This window comes from Taudactylus pleione, unplaced genomic scaffold (genome assembly GCF_031769625.1).
Source record: "Taudactylus pleione unplaced genomic scaffold, aTauple2 ptg000032l, whole genome shotgun sequence".
NCBI classification, from domain to species: Eukaryota; Metazoa; Chordata; class Amphibia; order Anura; family Myobatrachidae; genus Taudactylus; species Taudactylus pleione.
Window position 1 is genome coordinate 39,775,787 of NW_028284434.1, and position 23,702 is coordinate 39,799,488.

The 23,702-nt window shown below is 43.4% G+C and overlaps 1 protein-coding gene across 6 annotated transcripts in view; it reads right to left on the reverse strand.

The window, feature by feature from the left end:
* Positions 1-23,702, reverse strand: part of MAD1L1 (mitotic arrest deficient 1 like 1) — an 811,364-nt gene that overhangs the window by 394,698 nt on the left and 392,964 nt on the right. For all 6 annotated transcript variants that reach the window (XM_088452027.1, XM_088452028.1, XM_088452030.1 and 3 more), the window contains one exon: positions 15,794-15,884. In XM_088452027.1, the coding sequence (XP_088308153.1) occupies positions 15,794-15,884 (91 nt within the window). The remainder of the gene's footprint in view (positions 1-15,793; positions 15,885-23,702) is intronic.

Here is a 23,702-nt window from a genome sequence, read left to right on the forward strand (position 1 = left end):
GGAAACATTGTGGCGATGTATGTTGTTCTGGAGCTTAGAGATCCCCGTCCTATTTTATTATATGGACATCTCTAGTTATGCCGCCGTCTGTGATATTAATAAGCAGTCACATCAATAGTCCATCATGTCTAACCGAAACATGCAGCCCAGTTCCAAAGCTACTCAGACGATGGCAAAAATGAGACAGTCTAAGCTGAGAATTCTGTGACAATCCCCTGATCTGAGCTGTTAATGCAGCTTCTGCAGCTCTCACCAACCAGCTGTGAACTAATTACAAGAACTCCTAACTAGTCAAGCTTCCTCTCACAGCATATGGATCCAATTACCACAAACTGTTGCTGATTTTAATCAATCTTTCTTCAAGCATCTAAACTTGGGAGATGCTTCTCTTAATGCAGCAAGTGGAGCATAAAGAGTGAAGAAAAACAACAATGGTTTATGGGCCAGTAGATGAAAGAGAAACACAAGGTCTGGGAGGGGTCTCCAGCTGTAATTGTGCAGACTTCCTTAAAATCAGATTTACAAGCTGCAGCAAACTGTGACTCTGCGGGGTGGTAGCATTAACCAAACTCCAACACCCCCATTAATGCATGTGTTCTACATTGTGTGTCAGAAGAACAGTTGTATCAATTAGTGACATACTAATAACACTATAGCTATATTAACTACAGCCTGTGTAATAATGTCAGTGTCCATAGAGAGTGTATTAGCACCAGAGTGCCAGGACCCGTCCCTGTGTGGGGTAAATGATAAGTGCTGGGAGCACAGTGACGTGCTTATTACAGGTCACTAGCCTGAGGTACACCTACAACCTGTAATGATAACCACTTAACCGGCAATTATTATTTTTTATATATTATTTAAAAACAGTTTGAAATACATCTTAAAATATATTTAAATATTTTACTAAACAAACACGCCTAGGGGGTGTTTTGCATCCCCGTGTCAATAGGCCCACATTGTATAATCACCTCCTACCCTCTATCAGAAATACCCCCCACAGTGGCAAAAGATCCCAAGCATTATCACCACTTGCCCCCCCTCCCCCCTATTGGTAATAGATCCCAGGGGCAGAGCCCACACCCATCCCCCAGTGTCAATGAACCCCCACTGTATTAGACGCCTCCATTGTATTAGTGCCCCCCTCCCCATGTCACCCAGTGCCAAAAGATGACACCCCCCAATTACTGCTCCTTCCCCGCCCTTCACCTTATTACAGAGCACAGTGGAGTGTGGCGTAGGGGGTACTGATCATTAGTCTCCCCTGCTGCAGTTAATCTTTGCACATGCACAGATCAATATATATGTGCTTGGAGGGGGGGGGGGGGGGACTATGTTCTCTCCTTGCAGTTTTGTTACAGCACATGCGCCCCAGAGTGCTGTTCGCATGGCATTCTGGGGCACGATTTCGGGAGTGATGTCTGGGTTGGCTGTATTTCCCCTTCTTGCTAGTGACCTGGAAGTGACTTGAGCGAGGGCGTAAGTGCAACTCATGCCCATGAAGGCCAGCTAAAGAAGTAAGTTGTCCCCACTCGCTACATGGTTATATTCCCCCTCTATGCCCACTAGGATGGTAGGGAATGACGCTGGACACTGGCTGATGACGTCAGGGTCCTCTCCGTGAAGGGGATATAGACACTACCTTGATGTCTGCGGTCACAGACCACAACATCATTCCCAGGGCTGTAGTAGGAGATCCGTTCTGCACATGTGTGGAACGCATTCCTCCATACAGATGGGGGACACAGCGGGCCACCCCAGAGGCATGGGACGTGGCCATGTCAGGTAAAGCACTCGTGGCTGCAGACGCATTCCATGCATTTATGACAAGCAAGTGGCTAAGAAAGCAGCGTATACCAGTGACATTATGGCAAACGTGTCTCTGTGACATCGATTCCTAGTGAATTAAAGCCTGTATCCCTATAAATATTATACTTACTGTAAGAAGGGATCCCTACTGTGTGATGGAAAGTAGTTTCTCCATCTATATTATATAATATTATATAATGCCCTGAATTGTACTGCCCGTGTCATGCGCGGAAGTAGTTGCGGCATGCCGATCCCCCTTCTATCCAATGACTCCCACAACAGAGACGAGACAGACCATCCGAAGAAGAGTACCACTGCATCGGGAATGGGGTAGGTAATACATCGGGGATGGATGGATAGGGCAACCCACCATAAACAGGGTCCAATTTATTAGTATTAATATGAAAAAAATAACATGACATGGTTTAATTTATGTGCAACAAAAGTGAAAGGACATCAGGGCCGTAACTAGGGTGGTGCGACCAGTTCCATGGCACAGGGCACCGCAGGGCAGAGGGCGCTGTTTGGGCCTGTCAATTTTCCTGTTCATCATCATCATCACTTGTAGCTTCCTCCTCTTTTATCCCCAGCATCTCCTGGCCTCCCCTATCCTCTACCCGGTATGCAGCCGGGAAGCCGGCGGACGTAATCCCGACAGCCGGCTTCCCGACTGCTTTATCCCCGGCGAGGGTTAAATGACAGGCGTCTAAATCTAGACGCCTGTCATTTTACCAACGCCGGGAGCCCGGCGCCCAGCATCCTGATCGAGTGATGCCGGGCGCCGCTGTGGACAGCCCCGCTGGGGGGGGAAGGGTTAGGTTTAGGGCTCCCAGGGGGGACTAAGAGTTAGGCACCCCCCCGGGAGGTTAGGGTTAGGCTAGGGGAAGGGAGGGTTAGGCACCCCCTGGGGGGATTTAGGGTTAGGCACCCCCCCCCCAGGGGACTTAGGTTTAGGCAGCGGGGAAGGGGGGATTAGGGTTAGGCACCCCTAAGGAGGGTTAGGGTTAGGAGGGGAGGTTAGGTTAGTTAATACTTACCTTGGGATGATCGGGATTTTCAGCCATGTCGGCCAGCCACTGTCGGGATTTGATTCATATTCTTACCGATTCCCTCTTCCCTGGTCCTTCCCCATGAGGCCATGGCTCTTTTTCATGGGCACTATCTTATGTCGCTATTTAAAAAATGTGTGTGGGGGGACGCGCCACTGCTCTCTCTGGCACAGGGCACCAAAAAGTCTAGTTATGGCTCTGAAGGACATAATAACTATTTTATTTCTTATAGGAGAGGGGATTTCCTGTCCAGAAACGTTATTTGCTGTGCCTGATCCCCGGTAAATTGGGGACACAGTAATCTTTTCTTGTTTAACTTATCTCCTTTCACCTCTTCATTGCAGAGGGTTTTCTCACTACTGTGCTATAGTTGCCTGCCCTCCCGGATCCTCTAGGAGAGTCCCCTCTCCCCTGCATTGTAAATCAAATTCCATGGATTCTTTGGATGTATCTCTGCAGTCAGGGGACCTACCAAGGAATTTCTGGGCAAGGAAAGTGATTTGCTATAATAGCTGTCTTGCTAATATTCACTTTTTTGAGCCATTGTTCGCTTTTCAATTGTAAAAATATTCCTCTCACAGGCTGCTCCTCATCTCAGGTGGCCCAATAGCAGAGGAGCAGCAATGAGGTTCAACCAGGAATTTCACAAATTATCTTCGATATCGTATTTTCCTAGAAGTAAAAAAATGTGTCATTGCGGCAGCGTGCTTGAATATAACGTGCACAGCCCACAGCTGCCATTTTAAATCCCCCAACAGTTTAATGAAGTTTGCTAGTTATGAACACTCCCCTTCAGTAATGTAAAAACATCCCCCTTAGGTCCAGAATAGCCTAAAGCTGGGTACACACTAAACAAAGTGTGTACCCAGCGATGTGAGTTCTGACCCCTCCCCCGCAGACGGGCCGACATATTGGGCGGCCAGTACACATTAGACCAGGCTTCAACCTTGGCCCTCCAGCTGCTGTGGAACTACACATCCCAGCATGCACTGCCATAGTTTTAGCATGCTGTTATATCAAAAAGGTGGCAGTGCATTCTGGGATGTGTAGTTCCACAGCAGCTGGAGGGCCAAGGTTGAAGACCCCTGCATTAGACGATCTGGTGGCCGATATGTCAGCTCCTGCCGTATCCAGCTGCATGGGGTCGTCAGCAGCATCATCCAACTGAGCTGCATGTAGGGCCGACCTGACAATGCAGCTGATGACTCCACAGGAGCGTTCACCGCCTGACGTAGGAGGGCGCACACTGTACAATTTCGAATGATTTGTCGTACTGATCCGTTGGAATCCAGCAAATAATTAAAAAAAAAATCACAGTGTACCCAGCTTCACACCCGAACACCACTGACCCTTACAGTGCAAGTAAGTGATGGAGCAATGGTGTGGGTGTGAAGCAGTGGTCCAGGCTGTGTGAGAGATCCCAGCAGACCACTGGGATCCCTCAGCCGGGGGAAAAAAAAGAAAATAAATAATGAGCAAAAAGTTTACATTTTTAGAAGCTGCAACTTAACTTGTCCGCTAAATGCTTATCTTGCCTGTCAATGTCCCTCATCCCCCTGATTTTCTAGAGGCACATTACATGTAATATATAAATTTTTTTTTTTTTTAAATAATTATGCTACTTATCACAAAATACTCTTGTGGAAAAGAGGAAAAAATTTGTGGAATCTAAAAATACATAAGTCAACAATAGGACAGATCACGCTGCACATTGCATAACTGTTCACTTGTAATAAATCATATTTTCTGCCTGCTGCTACTGTAAATACCGACTTAGAGTCACACATTCAGGCAGCTCTGCATGGTGTTTTGGTAAGGTCTATGTAGCCTTTATATAACTGCCATTAAATTAGATGAAGCATAAACACAGTCTCACATTACAGACTGATGGTTATTCAGATCAGATTAAGTCACGTTGCCATATAAACAAATACATTATCAGACAGATCTCTGTGCAAGGACGCAAATGGCATGTTTCGCATACAGCGCATGTACAGATGCGGATTTATTCATACGTCCTATTCTGAGGCAGACAGAACTTGGCCGGATCTGTCTTTCCTTGACATTGGGATATTCGGGGTTTGAAGTGGGCAGTGATAATGTGATCACACTGACTTGTGGAAGTGCTGTAGGCTTGTAGCCATATGAGTCCACGGGGAAGGGAAGCCTGTTTCTGATGGATCTCTTGCAACCAGCATTGGGCTAGTGCACATGCCGATAATGACAGATGTGGCGGCCGGTGTAAAATGAATGGCTGATTTCAGATCTTGGACCATCACATTATCATAAGGTAGAAAATCTGGCTTCCACCATATGGCTAATTTGCATATGATCTGCAATCAGCCCTTATGGAAACAATCTCATACAGGATGGGCAATAGTCACTGATCAATCGCTCACCAGCATTTTTTAATTTTTTGTTTTCAATGTAGTTCAAAATATAATTAATAATGGAATTCTCCATTGTTAAAATGAAATTTGTAACTAACAAAAAATCTAAAAAAACAGAAAAAGGTAAGCACTAAAAATAAATTGCTTAAGCCGGCAAAGTACCTTCATCTGACCATTCCCATTCCGGCAGTCATCTTGCATACATTGCTTGTAATTGAATCCATTCCCCCCCCCCCCAATGTTCAATAATATATGGCACTCAAACTTAGTATTTGATGTAAGATTTCAATAAATATTGTATATCCGGCAAATATAAATTGTGTCCAATTCAATTCTTGTATCTAGTAAGCAGAAGGTTGTTACCAGGGCCGTAACTAGAAGTGTGCGAGCAAAGTAATTGCACAGGGCCCTGGGGGCGGCACCACCACTGCCCCACAGCACCTGTATGTGGTTTGAATGGCACCTTGCAGCGTTACTGCAGAGCCACCCAGTGTCCAAGGGACGCTCTAGGCAGGGTCGCCGATAGGGGGGTACGGGTACTAATTACCAAGGCCCGGGCTTGTTCTTTCTTGTCAGCAGCCCAGCACATGCTGCAGTAAAAGCTTACTCACTGCTGTCTCAGCCTGTGGGGGGGAGCAATCACACTGACTGCAACCCTCCATGGGCTGGGGGGCTCACAGGCTCTGCAACTAGGATTTTCTTGCCTTTTCCATTTTTATGGGGCGTGTCCTCACCTCCCAAAATTAGGCCACTCCCCCTTCACCCGAGCCAGTCTCTTAACGGCCCTGGCTCTAGGTGGGTGCCCCGCAGCCTGTGGAGCTGCCCAGAGTGTCCACACTACCCCACTTCCTAGAGCCCGCGTCTACACCCCTAGGTGTGACGTCATGGGTTTAGTGAGAGGGACCAGCACAGGGCGCACTGCTGCCCTGTTATGTAACTGGTTGTTACTATAACATATCTCCATATAACACAATAGCTTCCTATGAAAATAGGGGATCCCATATTTCCTATTGTTATTACTACTAATATATATAAATATATGGAGGGTAACTAGTAAAGTTTTGGTCAGACTTCTTCCTATTGAAAAGTGATTTGACACGCGTTTCACTGTAGCATGTTCACGGATTAACCAAATGAATGGGAAGTGCAGAGTTTAAATTGGCACATCCAATTATTGTGCCTGACGTAACACTTTAAACACCTTATCAGTTTGGGGCCCTTTGTAAATTAGGGAGTAAAAGTCTTTGTATGGAGTATGCATAATGCCACCATTCAACAGATGTATACATATTATCCTGATATAAGTTCACTTACTTTAATATAGTTTCAAAAAACATCATAGGTAAAAAATGTTTCCAGCTATCATCAGACTATGAATGTATATTAAACAATAAAGAGGAAAAGACAGCGGTTAATGGAGACAGCCATCAAAACTTTAAAGATTTGATATAGGGGACCATGTTCATTGAAGGTACGTTACATGTGTTCAAGGTCCATGGTCATAAATAGCAGTAAATAGAACCTGCACATTACTATGCAAAATAATAAAATATTCCATATTTATTAATAAACAAGATCAGTTATTCCCCCAAAGCTAATAAATAAAAGTCACAAAAATGAAATCCTAACAGAGAGACAAGAGCTGCAGAACGGAGAGCTCACGGACTGATAAAGATATTGGGCAGCAGGGTAGTCAGACCTGTCCTGGATGTAGGAAAAGTTCAGATGCAGTGGAAGAACAGGAAAGTGTCCCGTAGACCTCTGAAAGAGCCTTGTGAGTATCTGTTGTAGTAAGGCAAGTCCATGGTCAGAAAAGGGGAATTCCTGACCTCGAGGAACTGCAGGTGAGCATAGGGGATGACAGAGGAAGCTTGTCTGGAGTCACAGCACTGCGTACAATCTACGTCATCAACGCTGGTGACATATAAGTAACTGTGTACTAAGGTGTCAGGTGTTAAAGAAACCACATACTAACACCACATGTTCACATATCAGAGTTCCATATGTATTAGAGACAACAGCATTTGTATTTTAGCTCGGTTCCTCTAACGCTTTCTGTAACTTATGGTGGTCTCTGGAGTGCTCCCTGTATTCATTATCAATAACTGGAATGCTTTCTGTATTGGATATCACTCTCTGGGATGCTCTTGATATTCCAAATTGGTCTTTGGACTGCTCCCTGTATTGTATGGCAGACTCTGGGTTGCTGTCTGTAGTGTATATCGATATCTTGACTGCTCTCTATATTAAATTTTGATCTCTGAACCTCTCTCTGTAATGTATACAGTCTCCGGGATGCTCTTAGTTTTGTATATTGGTCGCTGGAATGCTCTCTGTTTTGTATATCAGTTTATCAAATGCTCTCTGTAAAGAATATCGGTTTCTGGAATGGGCTCTGGAATGCTCTATGTTTTGTTCTTCAGTCTACAGAATTCTCTCTATAGTGTAGATAAATCTCTGCACTGTATAATGGTCTTTGGAATGCTCTCTGCATTGTATACTGATCTTTTGAATGCCTTCTCTGCTAGCCTCTTAGCCTAGGGGAGGTTTTTTCAAATGCTGTACCGCGGCACACTAGTGTGCCGCGATGATCCGATCCCAAGTTCCCAAGTGTACTGCTGCAATCATTATTACCGGACTTGAACAGCGCTGGGATTTACCAGGCGACCAGACGCGATGCGACCCACAACCTATGACTCATAGGTCATGCACGTCACATCGTCTTACCACCCGGCCCAGTGCTACTCCTCGCCTGCCTTCCCACCCACCCAGGCCAGCGCTGCTTCTGCTCCAGCTCCAATGCTCCGTAACATAGAAAGACGGGCACTCTGACACTCCCTCTGCATAAACTGCTGCTGTTGAGGGAGAGGAGGCCAGTGCATTTTTATTTATTTTATTACTGTGGGGGACAATGTGGGTGTAATTGCTATGGGGGCCAAAGTGTTTGTTTTATTACTGTGGGGGCCAATGTGTGTGTAACGTCTGTACTGTGGGGGCCAGTGTGTGTAATTACTGTACTGTGGGGGCCAATGTGTGTGATTACTGTACTGTGGGGGCCAATGTGTGTGATTACTGTACTGTGGGGGCCAATGTGTATGTAATGTCTGTACTGTGGGGGTCAACGTGAGTGTAATTACTATGAGGGACAATTACAGAGAGGACAATTCTTTATTACTGCAGGGGCCATTTTTTGCTGTAGGGGCACCAATGTCTGTGTTTGTTTTTCTATGGGGGCCAATGTCTGTGCTTTTTTTCTCAGGGGCCAATATGTGGGTATTTTTTTCCCGTCGGGGCCAATGTGTGTCTTTCTTTCCCCGGGGAGGACTGATGGTGTGCCCCAGCAATTTTAAAATCTTGTTCGGTATGCCGCGAGTTAAAAAAAAAGGTTGAAAACTACTGGCCTAGGGTGACTGTAAACCATATTTACCGACTTATCTCTTCTGAGGGAGAAGTCCAGAGATGCAGGTGGCAAGTGATAGGGGCCGGGCCGGACTATTCACATCATTAGACCCCTAAATGCAGCGAATTGCACATCTAAGAGGGGTGGGGCAAAATGAAGAAACTATCATAATAGCTTCATATTGGCCCCACCCCTCCCCACAGATGTTCTATTACCAGCATTTTTCTCAGCTTCATGTCCACTTCACTAGGAAGTGGAAGAAAAGTGGGAGGGCCACTCTGTATACCGGGAGCCTGTGTGACCTAGAAAATTCTATAGTCTCCTGGAAGTTCCAGGAGAGTTAAGTATCCCGAAAATCTTAATCAAGCCCTGAAGGTAAGCTTTCAATTCTGTAATGCAAATCTTCCAACACTGGTCATCCGCTAATCTGGAATACTAGTGTATGTATATATATATAGTGTAGGACATACTTACAAAATGTTATCATCTCCTGACCGGGAGAAGCCCAGAGAGGAGATGTAAGTGGCAGGTAATAGGGGTGGGGCTAGGCTATAATAGCATCATTAGGCCACACTCATGGCAAAATGCAGTGAAACGCGCATCTACGAAGAGTGGCAGGGACGTATTATTATTATCCTTTATTTATGTCACCTGCAGCACCTTACAAAGTATATAAACAAATACACAAGAAACACAGTTATTAACAGTACAAAACAATGCAACACAAGGACATGGTTTATACACATTGCCGCATAACAATGAAATAAGCAGCAGGGCGTCAGCATCCAAGTGTTAGGTGCCATTGGGGAGTTAGGAGTAAATGATAGTATAAGTAGGGGAAGGAGAAGCACACGAGGGAAGAGGGCCCTGCTCATGAGAGCTTACATTCACATATGATGCGATTCTCACTAGGAAGTGGGTGGGATGTGGAAGGGCCAGCCACTCTCCTGGGGAAAGATATACCAGATAGTTGAAAAATTAGGTAATTTCCAGAGGATAAATTCAGACTGCTCCTTGATATTAGAGACGGGTTGGGTATGAAATACTGGCAGTCAGGATGCCTTCTGTCAAAATGCCGACAGCGGCTTCCCGATGCTTGGTATCCCTCCCCCTCAGCCGTGGTTAAAAGCTAAGACACCGAGGCTTCCCTTTGATCGGGATGCCGTCTGTCAGGATTTAGCCGCCTATGTTTAGTCCGGGAAGCTGACGCCAGGATTTAAACAGAGGGCACCCTGGCCGTCGGTATTACAACTACATCCCAATATGGACAACTCACAAATATGATTATCTACAGTAAACAAAATTGTTTTCTTTTAAAAAATATAATGGAATATTGAGCTAAAACCTACCATATTCCTATATTTGTGGATGATCATGAATAACGAACTACACTGATATTTTTTAAAATTGCTACTATTTAATATACAGCTTTGATAAGTGCGCATTGTGTCATTCACATTTATCTATCTAAAATCGGCCACAAAATGTGATTTTCTATAACTAATTGGTAGCGTAGCGAAATTGTTCTTAGCTCTCCTAGATATATCATCTACTGAGAACAGAGCCACTTGCTGAGTCTAACATTAGGGGGTCTTGGAAAAACACAGCGGGGTATTTTTTCCGCAGAGTAAAGTCGGGAAATGCACCACAATATTATTGTCAGGATCAGCAGACTGAATACAAATTAACTGTGGTTATGTCAAGCTAGACAAAAAAACAAAACAAACCCACATACTGTACACTATAGATTTGTGACTTCCATTTCAGCATAGATTTACTACAAATATAAACTCCTTATTAAAAAGCGTGTTTTATAAGTCTGCTTGCTCTTCTTGGATTTATAACTTTGAAGAAGGATTTTCTCGGTTGACAGAGTTAAACAGACATGAACCTTCAAAAATATCTTCCCCTGCACCCTCCTCAATGATAATCCGGTAGACTGTACCTATTTAAGTTACTGAAGTCTGCAGAGCCATCTCCCTCTAATTTACATATGAGGCCACAGGCGCTACACAATTGAAGGTGCATACACACTAGACGATATGCTCCCTGAGCGATATCGTCTAGTGTGTCCCCGGCAGGCTGTGCTCAATGTCGTTTATGACATTGAGCACAGCCGCTGAACGATATCATTAACGATATCGTTCAGCGCCGGGCTCTCTCCCCCATTCCCTGACATGCAGCAACCTGACGAGATCGTCAGGTTGGCCTGCATGTCAGCCCGATGAACGATGATGACGAACGACCCGCGGGAACGCGCGTCGTCGTTATCGTTCATCTTTTTGGGTTTAAAAATGGACGATAATGTGGACGACTGAACGATAACGATATCGTTATCGTTCAGTCGTCCACTTTATCACCCAGTGTGTACGCACCTTTAGAGGGAGGATAAACTTAAAATGGTTTAACAATGACAGCAGGTTAGTTCAGTTAATTCACTGTGACGGGCCCACATAAAAGGGTAGAGGGGCTGTACGCTTTAGGACAACCCCTATTAATTACATCCCTGGCTAATGATAATTAGCCAGGATTCTCTCAAGTGCCTCCACCCTAGGGAGACAATGGCAGGTAATGATGAGAAAATTAACATAAAGATTACATGGGGGAAGGGAGACACAAGGGAGATGGATAAATAGTAATGGTTATCCAAAACTGGACACACCCTAAATTAACTGTATGGCAATATAAGGCACACTCCTATAACGAGATCTGCAAGTCATTAAACAAACACAATCTAATTTTGCAAAAAGGCAAATAGCAACCTAAAAATCTTTCCATAATAACAGGAGACTGGCTGTATGACTGACTAAATTAAAAGGCTCTCAACTTAGCTAAGAAAGTGGCATTTCCCTACACTCTATGCCTGCATGAACAGTAAGTGAAACAAATGTATAATTACCCGTTGTGGGCAGTGTTATTACCTTGCCCATACCATAATTGAAAAATAAGTGGTCGGCTCCATTGTTTCCCTCAGCTGAATGCAGGATCTGTGCTGAGTGGAAACTGTAAATAGCAGCTTTAAGATGTTCTCAATTTGCTGCACTATCTAAATGGCAAAGGATGCAGTGATTTGTGTTCTTATTCCTGCAAAATAAAAGGTCTTTATTTTATCAAAACGGGAGAAATAAATATGCACTGCATCCAGGCTGAGGACTACAAATGGAGGTACTTTATCCATAATACATAGCCTGCCTTCTGACCCTGAATAATGCAGCACCATTAACTCCTAAACAGCATACTTCTCCCCAGGGTCCTGGTTATAACCTCAGGAAGAGGGGCATGGTCTTGGCACATTGGAAGATGTACATTTTTAAATCAGTAATGTCAGGAATGCACTAGCCAATAAAGTGTCTTCCTTGCTAGTCAATTGTCAACAGCCAGAATTCACCCATAGCCAATCATCTACAGCCAATAATCTCTGAGAACCAATCATCTGCAGTCATTAATCATCCATAGTCAATCTGCAACCAGTAATCCCCCATAGCCAATCATTTGCAGCCAGTAATCTCTAATAACCAATCATCTGCAGCCAGTAATCTCCCTTAACCAATCATCTGCAGCCAGTAATCCCCCATAGGCAGTCCTCAGCAGCTATATGACATACGCTATCTATATTAGTGAAAGCTAGTACTCCCATTACTAATACCTTAGGTATCTCCCACTAAATATTCATAAACAGCTGGTATTTTTCTCACGTGCTCTCTGCTTTGCTAGAATATCACTTGTACTCAATTCTACCAAGCAATTATTTGGGGATTTTTTTTTAAACAAGGAATCACTCAGACATGCAGATCTACTTGTTTAAAATAAGCAACCGCTACAAAACACATTTTGGAATAAAATATTACAGAATCATGTCCCTTTATTAAAACACATTCTGATCATCTTGACCTTTGAATTATCTACGAGACATGTCAGATTATCATGTTTGGTCAACATATGAATTTCTTAAATATTTCAGATGCTGCATAATCAGAGTAGTAATCTATGACTTTATACAAAAGATCTAATTTTGTGCTTTCCTTTCTATACAGCGTTTATACACGCTTGTCCGACCACAGGATTCTACAGGCATACACCGCAAGCTCGCTGCAGAGAAAGGAGATATAAAGAACTATATTATGTTTAACAACCTGCCTATGTTTACTTGGCAATACCAAAGAGGGGGGAAAAAATATTCCTTCTACAAAACTGCCACAATTAACATTCATGAAATAAATCAAAGTTATTTAAAACATGCACTTTCCCTTGCTAGAGAAAAGTCATGAGCAGGGAATAGATGATAAAGAATAGCTATATACTAAATACGGTAGCGTTATATGATACATAAAGTACAGAGCTTGTGCGACAGGCCGGGATGGTTGATCTCAATAAAAGATCATATACATTATCAAGGACGGCTATCTGACATGCTTTTAGGAGCAGTGTCCCTGAGTGAATCAGTAATCTTTATACTTTAAAACATAAATGGTGTAGAGGAAGAACACAGCAAAGGAAAAGACTGGGTACCGAATGGGACATTCACTCTCCGTAGCAGGAAAAAAGGGAATATTTTAATTACTGAGAGTTGTAACAAATGCAGATTGTGTATAATACGCCTTTAGCATATTTGCCTAATATTCATACATCACTTCCATGAGATCCATATGTGAGGTATAAAGAAGTGGGAGGCATTTGATGAAGCAATTGCAACAGAGTGGGTGGGGCCAAACATATGATAATGCAAATCACATCATCCTGACTCCTCATTTGGTGTGCCCTGACGTGTATGAGGCTTGATGACACATTTTGCATACTTGTGGCATGTTCCCGCCCACCTTGCGTCAAGTAACCTCTCTCCATGGGGATGATGTACTAAGCTTTGGGAAGAGATAAATTGGAAAGTGAAAAACTACCAGCCACTCAGCTCCCAACTGTCATGTTGGAGGCTCTGTTTGAAAAATGACAGTTAGGAGCTAATTGGATGGTAGATTATCACTCTCCAATGTATCTCTTCCCAGAGCATAGTACATCTGCCCTTGGTATTCCCTGCTATATCAGTGTTCCAGGAATTTGGCCCTTAATACAGACACCACACAGGCTTTCTGGGATAGTAACTTTTAAATCATTAATGTCAACAGCTAAAAAACCTTTTAGATCAAGACATTTATATTTCGGTGATGTAACCGTCCCTGTACAATTAATAAGCTGAATTCTACGGAACATTTTTTCACCGCACAAAATGGCTGCAGATGACAGAAGTACTTAAACCAGGAAGTGTTACTGCAAGTAGATCATTTGGTTCCGATAGAAGATATTTCATACCAGTCACAGGTTAAAACAGGATATGAGATGCTCTGTAAAGAGAAGCTACAGTATGCCCGGCTGAAATGTAATCATAACCCCACGAAAAACTGCAGTCGCTTAACGCTACATAAGGCCTCACAGCACAGATATTGTAACTTTCAGCATTACAATTATGCAGTGTGATCAGAAGGGACAACACGATACCAACAAACTCCGCAGTGCGGATTATTGGAATATAATTTTAAAGTACAGGAGCAGGATTAATGAGTCAGGTCATGGAAGTAAAAAATCATCTCTCGTGAATAAATGAAGTGGCAGGAGCTCTCCAGATGAGTGTTTAAGTGAGCAATTAAATCTACCAACACAATATTGCTATTGTATCTAATATACAGCACAGACATGCTATTGCTATTGTATCTAATATAAAGCACAGACATGCTATTGTATCTAATATACAGCACAGACATGCTATTGCTATTGTATCTAATATACAGCACAGACATGCTATTGTATCTAATATACAGCACAGACATGCTATTGCTATTGTATCTAATATACAGCACAGACATGCTATTGCTATTTTATCTAATATACAGTACAGCACAAACATGCAGCTCAATGTTACATATATAAAAAGTGCCATGTTAACTTCCCCAGGTTTATTTATTTGGGATTTTCTACACCGATACATTCTGTACACATGTCCCGGAGCTCTGTTGATGGCGTTGAGTGAAGCGCAATTGCAGTAGTTAATTTCTGCTTGCACCTCCATGGGCAGAGATGAGCGAGAGACACAACCTGCTGAGCCATTCCGGCTGTAGCTTGCGTGCAATTGAATCGGCCCCCTCTAGCAACAACATGGGTGTGTCTGGCAGAGCCGTAACTAGACTTTTTGGTGCCCTTTGCCAGAGAGAGCATTGGCGCCCCCTCCAATGTTTTAATACTAGGGACATAAGTGAGTGCACCTGAAAAAGGGCCATGGCCTCATGGGGAAGGGCCAGGGAAGAGAGAGGGGAGGCCAAGAGATGCTGGGGATAAAAGAAGAGGAAGCTACAAGTGAGAATGATAATAAAAAGGGAAATTTGACAGGCCCAAACAGCGCCCCCTGCCCTGTGCCATGGCACAGGTGGCAGTACCCTAGTTATGGCCCTAGTGTCTGGTCATTTCACACAACTGACAAATGACTTAACTTGTACCTGACCTGGTCATATATGTTATGGCAAAGTTAGGTACATTTGATTGTTCAGAGGCAAGATAAATGAGCAAGAGACACCCTAGTTACCCGATTACCACATACACAGAAGATAAAGGGAGCAACTCGTTTGTCTATTAGTGGTCCATTGTACCATGTAACCACCGACGAGTGAAATATACAATGATGATGGCTTGGCAGCTGTATCTCCCTGCAGAATAGTGATAAATCCTTGTATGGCAGTAAAATCTACTTTGTGATAGTTTATATAGACCCATGTGCTACACATACTGCTGAGCCGGCCATGGGCAACACTAGTGAGAGCCCCATTGAGCTCTCAGTTATCGTCAAAAACAAGAGCATTAATTACATTGCATTAATGTAATCGGAATAGTGGAAACTGGCACAAGGTAGGACACATGCTACGAGCCTACAGGCTGAGCCGTCAATTGCGTATCAATGCCAGTGATATGAGGTAGCATTGTAAATTAACTAGAAGCCAAACTATTGAGAGCTACAATATAACATTGTGTGTGTATGACCTGCATTCTCCAGCTGCCAGTCAGTATTACTTCATATTTGAGAGCAATGACAAAGTTTGATAGCCAAAGTCCTGCGTGTCAAGAGGATTTGATGACAAAGGCACATAAGCGCTCTCTTTACTTACCTGAAGACATAGTCTCTCCAACCTCATCTCCAGGATTTTGTTCTCCTCCTCTAGCCGGCTACGTTCGGCTTCCAGCTCTTCAATTTTCAGCCTGCAGAAAGCAAAGCACGTAGAATACAATATGAAATGACACCTTAGGAATAATAATACACTACAAGACATTTCATTTTCTGCAAATCCATCCCTGACAAGAAACTGGCTCCTTGGATTCTCCATTCTTTACAAAATAAACACAAATGTTGATTTTTAAGCCAGGCTCCTCAGATAACAGCTGATCTCTATTGCCCCACGCAATCAGCAAATCATTGTTGTATGTAATACCTGTGCATTACTCTCATGCAGTGGATCAACTTTAAAAATACGGACAAACTGTTGGTTTTTAACTAGGATGTCTCACTGTCCGCTGACTTAGCAGGAACATCCACCTAATCACAAGGTGACAAGGGGGGGGGGGGGGGGGAATGTTGAATGGTGAGAAGGCAATAGGAGAAATTCGTGTGTATTCTTCATCAATAATAATGATAAAACTGTCATTTATATTTGCCAACCTTTTAATATTGTGCAAAATGGAAGAATGAGCAAAGTAATAATAAATAACACCAGATGGAATTTTTCTATTTCTGCTTGCCAAAAGCCATCTGCAGAACAAAATATTTCTTTCCAATGTATGTATTTAAGCTCTGCTCAGTTTTAAAGCATATGCCACAGTTCTGATATCCATTAACTAAGAGATCTGGTATACATCGCTTACAAACAGCAGAAGCGACCGTCTTGTGGGCTGAACCGATGGGAGGCTTCACGGTATTGGAGTAATAGGTCTACTTTCGGCAAAAAGATTTACCAATCTTAAATTACCGGTTCAAGAAACACAATGCAAGACAATTAGGTCTAAAGTGCAAATTGTATTCCAGTATTCACCTTTGCCTTTCCTATCCTGCAATTATCAATTATAACCTCAAGAATGAGATCCTGCTAAACGTCTCTTGATACAGGTAAATTTTGCCTATGATTTGCAGAGTGCTGGGAGAGGGCATTCTTGTGTGCCACGGCCCTCCCAGTAAGACCACACACTCCATCCCAACTCACATACAAACCACCTGTGCACACATCATACCGCCCTCTCTGTCTGTTCCCTCATCCTTCCCATTGCTCCGATAATTGTGATTACAGTCACAATAAGGTTAAAGTATGGGCTAAATTAAAACCAACACACAGAACTATTGTGTGCCTGGATCACCAGGGAGAAATAGAGGCTTATTCCTTTAGTCCATGCTCCCCGTTAAACTGGAAATAGGATAGTTCTACAGTCAAGGTCACTCATTTAAATCCTGGGCTGCAACACCTGTGTCAGGCCAGTGTCTGTGGCTGCCCAGTGCAGGATGATTTTGTGCAACGTAGCAGAGTCTTCCCAATGCATCATGGGAATGGAGTCTTTAGACAACTCTCTATCATGTTCAGAATGGATCACCCGTGATAGTTAAATGAAAAACACATAGGACCTGCGAGTAAGAAAGTCAGGTAAACTATGGGATGGGCCAGGGCCAGATTAACAATGGGGTGGGTGGAGTTACAGCTCCAGACCCATCCATGAAAATAGGCCCACAGCATCCTGCTCAGTGCAGACAGGATTTTTTTTTTTTCCCAGTCACCAATACGTTCACCTCCTGGCCCCCTGGACTAAAGCATCGCCCATTCACACACAAACACCCCACCCCCAAAGCCGTTTGAAGCCCTGTCTACCCCCGTCCCCGACCGAAGCTCCGCCCTCAAGCCGGCTAAGATTCCTCTCCATGCATTCTGTAGCTCCGCCCACAAACCAACAAAGCTCCGCCCCCGTATTATAAGCTCCGCCACTGGTCCAGAACCAGCAGAAGCAAGGAGACGGCAAGGTTTAGTGCTGTCTCGGCTGTTACTCATTGGGCCAGACGGGCCCCGACACTGACATGTTTGTGACAGCCTAGGACAGCATCTTTCACAGCAGAGCAGACTGCAGGGCTCTGCCAGGGGCTGGGGGCAATGAATGGGATAGGAAGGAGTAGTCCACGTTTAGCAAAAGAGGTGCAGGAGGGAGCGTAACAGACCTAAAAGCGTGTAAGAACAGATCAAGTGACCCTTAAGAGGAGTGTGTGTGCAAGGAGTGGGAGTCCACAAGAAGAGCAGTGCCTGATGGTTTGCCCAGGGGGTGCAGGGAGAAGTGGGACCTGCACTGGGTCAGAATCCAGTGAGTGCCTTTTATGTATGCCCTTTTTTTAAATTATGTAAATTTAAGCCTTATTACTGTTAAAAGTTATGCTGGGTACACAGTATGCAATATATAGTTCAGCAAATCACATATCGCATAGTGCAGTGTTGGCTAACCTTGACACTCCAGCTGTTATGGAACTACATAACCCAGCATGCACTGCTACAGTTTTGCTATTAGGGCATGCTAAAACTGTGGCAGGGCATGCTGGGATATATAGTTCCACAACAGCTGGAGTGTCAAGGTTAGCCAACACTGGCATAGTGCATATGCGGGTGTGTATAAACAATGTCTGTGAACGACGTTGTTCACAGACATATCAGATAGGCCCTGAAAGTACATCTACTTCTGTGTACAGGTGACCATCTCACCACCGGCAGGAACCACCGACACAGGCGTCACAACATTTACATTTGCCTGCTCAGTTTCAGTTGTGATGTCTTTACAGACATCAAGTTGCCTAATGGTAAGTATCATTTACCAAATCGCCCTTTCGGTCAGCGGGATTGCTGGTCGGCCGTTGGGTCGCTTAAGTGTGTACCCAGCTTAAGGCATATCTGATGTTGATGTGGCCTAGAATTAGCTAAAATGATAGCATGGTGGTCATGTACAGTTTAGTGGCGGGACGTGGAAACCCCCCTCCAGAAATCCTCCATTTGTCCCTGTATAGATAAATCTGCCAGCAGCTTGTGGTTTCATTTATCCCATTGCAAGGGCCATGGTGTGTAAATGTTTATGGCAGTCACTTAGATGCTTGGTTTATTATATGGGGGGCACTAATTTTCTCTGTATTATATGGTAGTCACTACAATGCTCTCTGTATTACATGGCGGTCACAGAGATGCCTTCTGTATTATATGACGGTGACTGTATTAAACGGTGAAAACTGCAATGTATGGTGGTCACTGCAATGCTCTTTGCATAATCTGGGGTCAAGGTGATGTTCTTTGTATTATATGACGGTCACTGTGATGCTCTCTTTATTATAACTCTCTTTATTATATGGTGGTCACTGCAATGCTTGTCACACCCCCTGCAGAAGCACACAATAGGCCCTTCATAGGTTTCAGCTCGAGGCCCATGTGGACATTAATCTAGCACTCGGATGGGCTGCAGAGTGTACATGATATACTGCAATGACTGCTCTCATGACTGTGCTCTTTAGAATTAATTGCTATTCTGCTACACGGAGACCTAAGACAGGAGTAACGGTAAGAGAATATTATCCGTGCCACCGGTCTGCTGTTATCTTTGGCATGCGAGGCATATGGGGATTCACCTCATTATATTGACAACATCCCAATAGCTCGGATCAAGTGGCAGAGTCACAGGAAAATGCTGCAGTTTCACCGCACAAGATTAATTACAGGATCAATTCAAGTGTGATCTGACTGTAGCTCAAACCGAGGCTCCAAGTGATAAATGTTACGTTGCACATATTTTCAACAAGAAAAAGCCCTCCTGATCAGCCAATCATAATTAGATGGTCTCTCCCTCTGCCTGGCTTCCGAGCAACTCAAAGATGCTCATCTCCCCACCATATTGGCCTAGGAAATACAACCACTGTGGCTGTGGACTGCATAGCCACATACAATTCCAATAGTGTATTTAAACATGAAAAAGTGTACTGTACTTAAATATTAGTAATTGTCTTTTGCTGTGTTATCAAATTTCCTGAAGATGGGAAACTTATCTGTGGAGTCGGCATTTTGCAAATGCTTTGCCTATCTGTAATTAAGACATACTTGTTGCATTAAGTTGATTAATGATATCGACAGGCATCATGTCCAGTCATTTTTAAAGCAACCCAAATGTTGACATTTTCACTATGTCAACATTTCAACCTTGTCGACATCCTATTTGACATAATGCCGACATCCTTACTGCATGCCCTGCTTCTGACCTGAATTTTACCTGATCTCTGATATCCACCACTCATACCTGCAAGACTTCTCCCATGCCCCTCCCCCTACCCCCCCATGGAATACCCTACCACCTGTTGCCAGACACTTCCCCTAAAAATGGACAGTAGTGTACCGTGAAAATTATCTATTTTAGAATCGTACATCCTTTTGCTGCATTACTGAGTAGACAAATGTTATCGTCGCTACCTTATCAGATACCTGGTCAACAAAAGAACACATTGAAATGTTTTGGGTTTTTTTTTTTGCTAAGAGACATTATCAGTCCTATCTGCCCAGCTGGGAATTCTGCAGCACAATCCGACTCCCTACAGAGCCCCAAAGAAGATAATTCCGAGAACCACGGGAAACATGTTATAAAAACTCATTGCAAGGAAATACCCAGTAATCTCCTCTCCACAGGAAAGAGCAAAAACACCTTCAACACAGCTCCGGCAATGTGCGGGTTAAACCCCTCTACTACAGCGGAAGATTATTAAAGCCATAGAAAGAGAGGGTACTACATAGAAGAAAAATTGTTGCATTATAGAGTTTTATGCTTTATAACCCTTTCACTGCTGTGTAATAAAACTGTGCATCTGGTTCAGCAAAGCTTTGGGAAATGTTCTCCTTGAGTACATACTGTACATGTTTATTCTACAACCCCTGGTCATCGGGGAGCTTGCTCCCTACACTCATAAGTCACAATTAGAGACAAATAAGCACAGGCTCAAATATTTTCTGGAATGTTTCCCCCTGCGGTCACAAAGTAAGTTATCTCGCTGTATCACGGGAACCACTGACTGTAAGAAATCCAATTTGTGCATGGAGGTGGGTGATGTGACAGATGTGCAGATGGACACCGTAATATCAGGTTCCATCTCTTCCCTGGAACTAGTAGTCAAAGAAGGGCAGATTTAAAGGACTACTAAGAAAATCAGTGTGAATTGAATACAGAAAAAAAATAAACCTCCCGAGTTTAACGTGATATGCGTATGAATGCCTTTTAGTGTGTTTCAGGTATCCATCTATCCTCAGATGACAAAACAATGCAATTCTTATTACAAATGTTGTTTGGCAAAACAAAAAAAAAAGTTATATTACATGATCACCTGATATACCCGCGAGATATAACGTACCGAAGAACATTCGAAATAACAACTGGGGCACTGATAAAAGGGAAACTGCACCGGCAGATAACTTTGTTGCCCTGAAACATTTATTTAGGAGAGAGAGAGAGAGTGAGTGTGTGAGAGAGAGACAGAGACAGAGTGAGACAGAAACTGATACACAGAAAAATCCAAAATTAGGTAGGGCACGAGCTAAAGGGAAATGAGAAAGCGGAGCAGATGTAAGACGGAGGGTAGAGGGCATTCTGGTGTGACGCGGGGAATAGCTAAGGGTGGAAAAATAAAGCAGCATTCTGGAGCCGGTCCGCTAGATCTAGGATCCCGCAGTACATATTAAGGGGTATATTTATTAACATTATTTTTACTAAAATAATCTGAAAATGGGTGTTTTCACACCCTTTTCACTTTATTTTAGTATCACAGACATCTATCAAAGGGCAATTGGAGTAGTTTTCATGAAAAACTACTCCAATCCCTTCAATTTACATATTTTTAGTAGGCAGATCGTATTTCACATACTTGTAATGGGAAATGTTATCTGGTCAGATTAACTAAATCGCAGGGGGGGGGGGAAGTGGGTAGCGGTAGCCGGCGGCGCATGTGCTAACACATACTATATTTTTGGCGAAAACATACAGTGAAAAGTGTGTGAAGTGGATTCGCAGGGACAGAGTTTTATCGCAAGCTCTGGCCCTGCATGCGATTTTTGATGCATCCTTGTAATGTATTCAAATATCACACTGCGATATTGGGCGAATTTCTCACAGCCAAGCCACATCTGAGATGCGGAATGTGATAAATATGCCCCTAAGCAGCTAGACAAGATGCCCATACATTGGCAACAATATAAATGACTCCAAAATGTTAGGAACCAGCAATAATCTCCTTACACGTACTGGCTACGTTTGTCCTGGGATTTTGTCCAGCCCTGGGAAAAACAAATCCCCTACTGAAAAATATAAGATAATAGAAGCCACCAAGGAGTTAGGTAGCTTGAGGCCTCAGACTGAGTACTTTTATAGAGGTCCCTGAACTCCCAATCATAAACAGGACACAGAAAAATATAAAAACGACAAACTCTAAACAAAAATAGAAATAAATATATACTGCTGATATACAGAGTACAATTATACCTTTCCATACTTGTAAAAGGACTAGACCTAGACTTATATTGTGTAATGTGTCACTGGAATCAGCAGGGTTAATGGCAAACTCATTATAACAAAAAACAAAGCACATTTCTATGAGTTTCTCCACAGCGATCGCTGGTCTTGCTACAGGCGCCATCTCAATCAGTTTGTCAGAGAGCAGGTTTTGTAGACTTTAATTTGATATAATGGGAAAGGGAATGGAGATTCTCCACACAGAGATACACTGGGCTTCATAAAAATAAATTCACCCGGTAGCTGCACTCTATAGGGTGCATCAGATATCAGTCATCACCAGATTCATTCACAACAACAGAGGAATTAGATAATATTTCTTATTAAGATATTGCACATACTCTAATGGTCCCAGATGGAAGGGACAGCTTTGATATTAAAGATTTGTCCCCATTTCTCAATTTATAGTACATTGATGCTCTGAAGGCTGTGTTGAAAGCAATTCATTGAAACAGGACAAATCTGCATTACCCACCATGGTTCAAAGTACAGGCCATGTGACCATACGGACCGGTGTGAGTCTCCGGTTCTGCTAAGAGTGTAACCTGATGTATTAAATGAACCTGTGCTGTAGCATCAGGTGAAATTGTTAGCAGATACTGCTCACTCTAGGCCAACATTTCATTCTGGTCGAACAAGATGAAGTAAATGCTTTTGAAGCACTATAAGTAGTATGACTCAAGTGACAGGAGCATGTTCAGGTAGCTGAGAAAAGACCTATAGTCCAAGTGTGTGTCCCTTTCTCAAAAAATGGGCAAGTTGCGGTCAGCTAATGATACACAGGCTCTGTACCGCTCATGCCCAGAAGCACAGAAAGTTAGGTTACGTGAGGAACATATTAGGCATATGGCAAGGGCCACATATAGATGTGTCCTCATACATATTTGCTCTAGGGGCACCACATAGCCTCGGCTGGTGCTATACTGTCCCTGCAGCTCATCTGTGCAAATTATCTTTTTTCTTAAAATGTGCGTCTTATTTGCACCTCTAAAATGACAAAACTACACTGACCACTGGGGCTTGCAGTACTTGTATACTTGAGTGCGTCCAAATCACAAATCTGGTTCAGGCTTTGGCCTACTGTAGTACATACATGTCACAATTGTGTACTTTATGGGGCTCACCACAGGGAGGTACCAAAAGGAAAGTTCAAAGAGCAAATGTGGGGCGGTCATTGTACATCAGGTTTCGGGTATCCTGATGACATGGGAAGAGGCAGGACCTGGGAGGGGGCGGTGCTACTTTCTCGGGAGCCATGGAGGACTTGACCAAGTTTGGGCGTCTCGTGGATGCTTTAAGGCTACTATGTTATACATGTAACCACAAACTTTTATGAAAGGTTAGCCAACTGCAAGAAACAATTACCTGTACCTTTCCCGATCAAAATAAAGGGTAAACAAACAGTAAATAATGCACACGATTCTATTTCAGTTCATTAAGTAATGATCTTAGACCTTGAAAACTTTCACAACT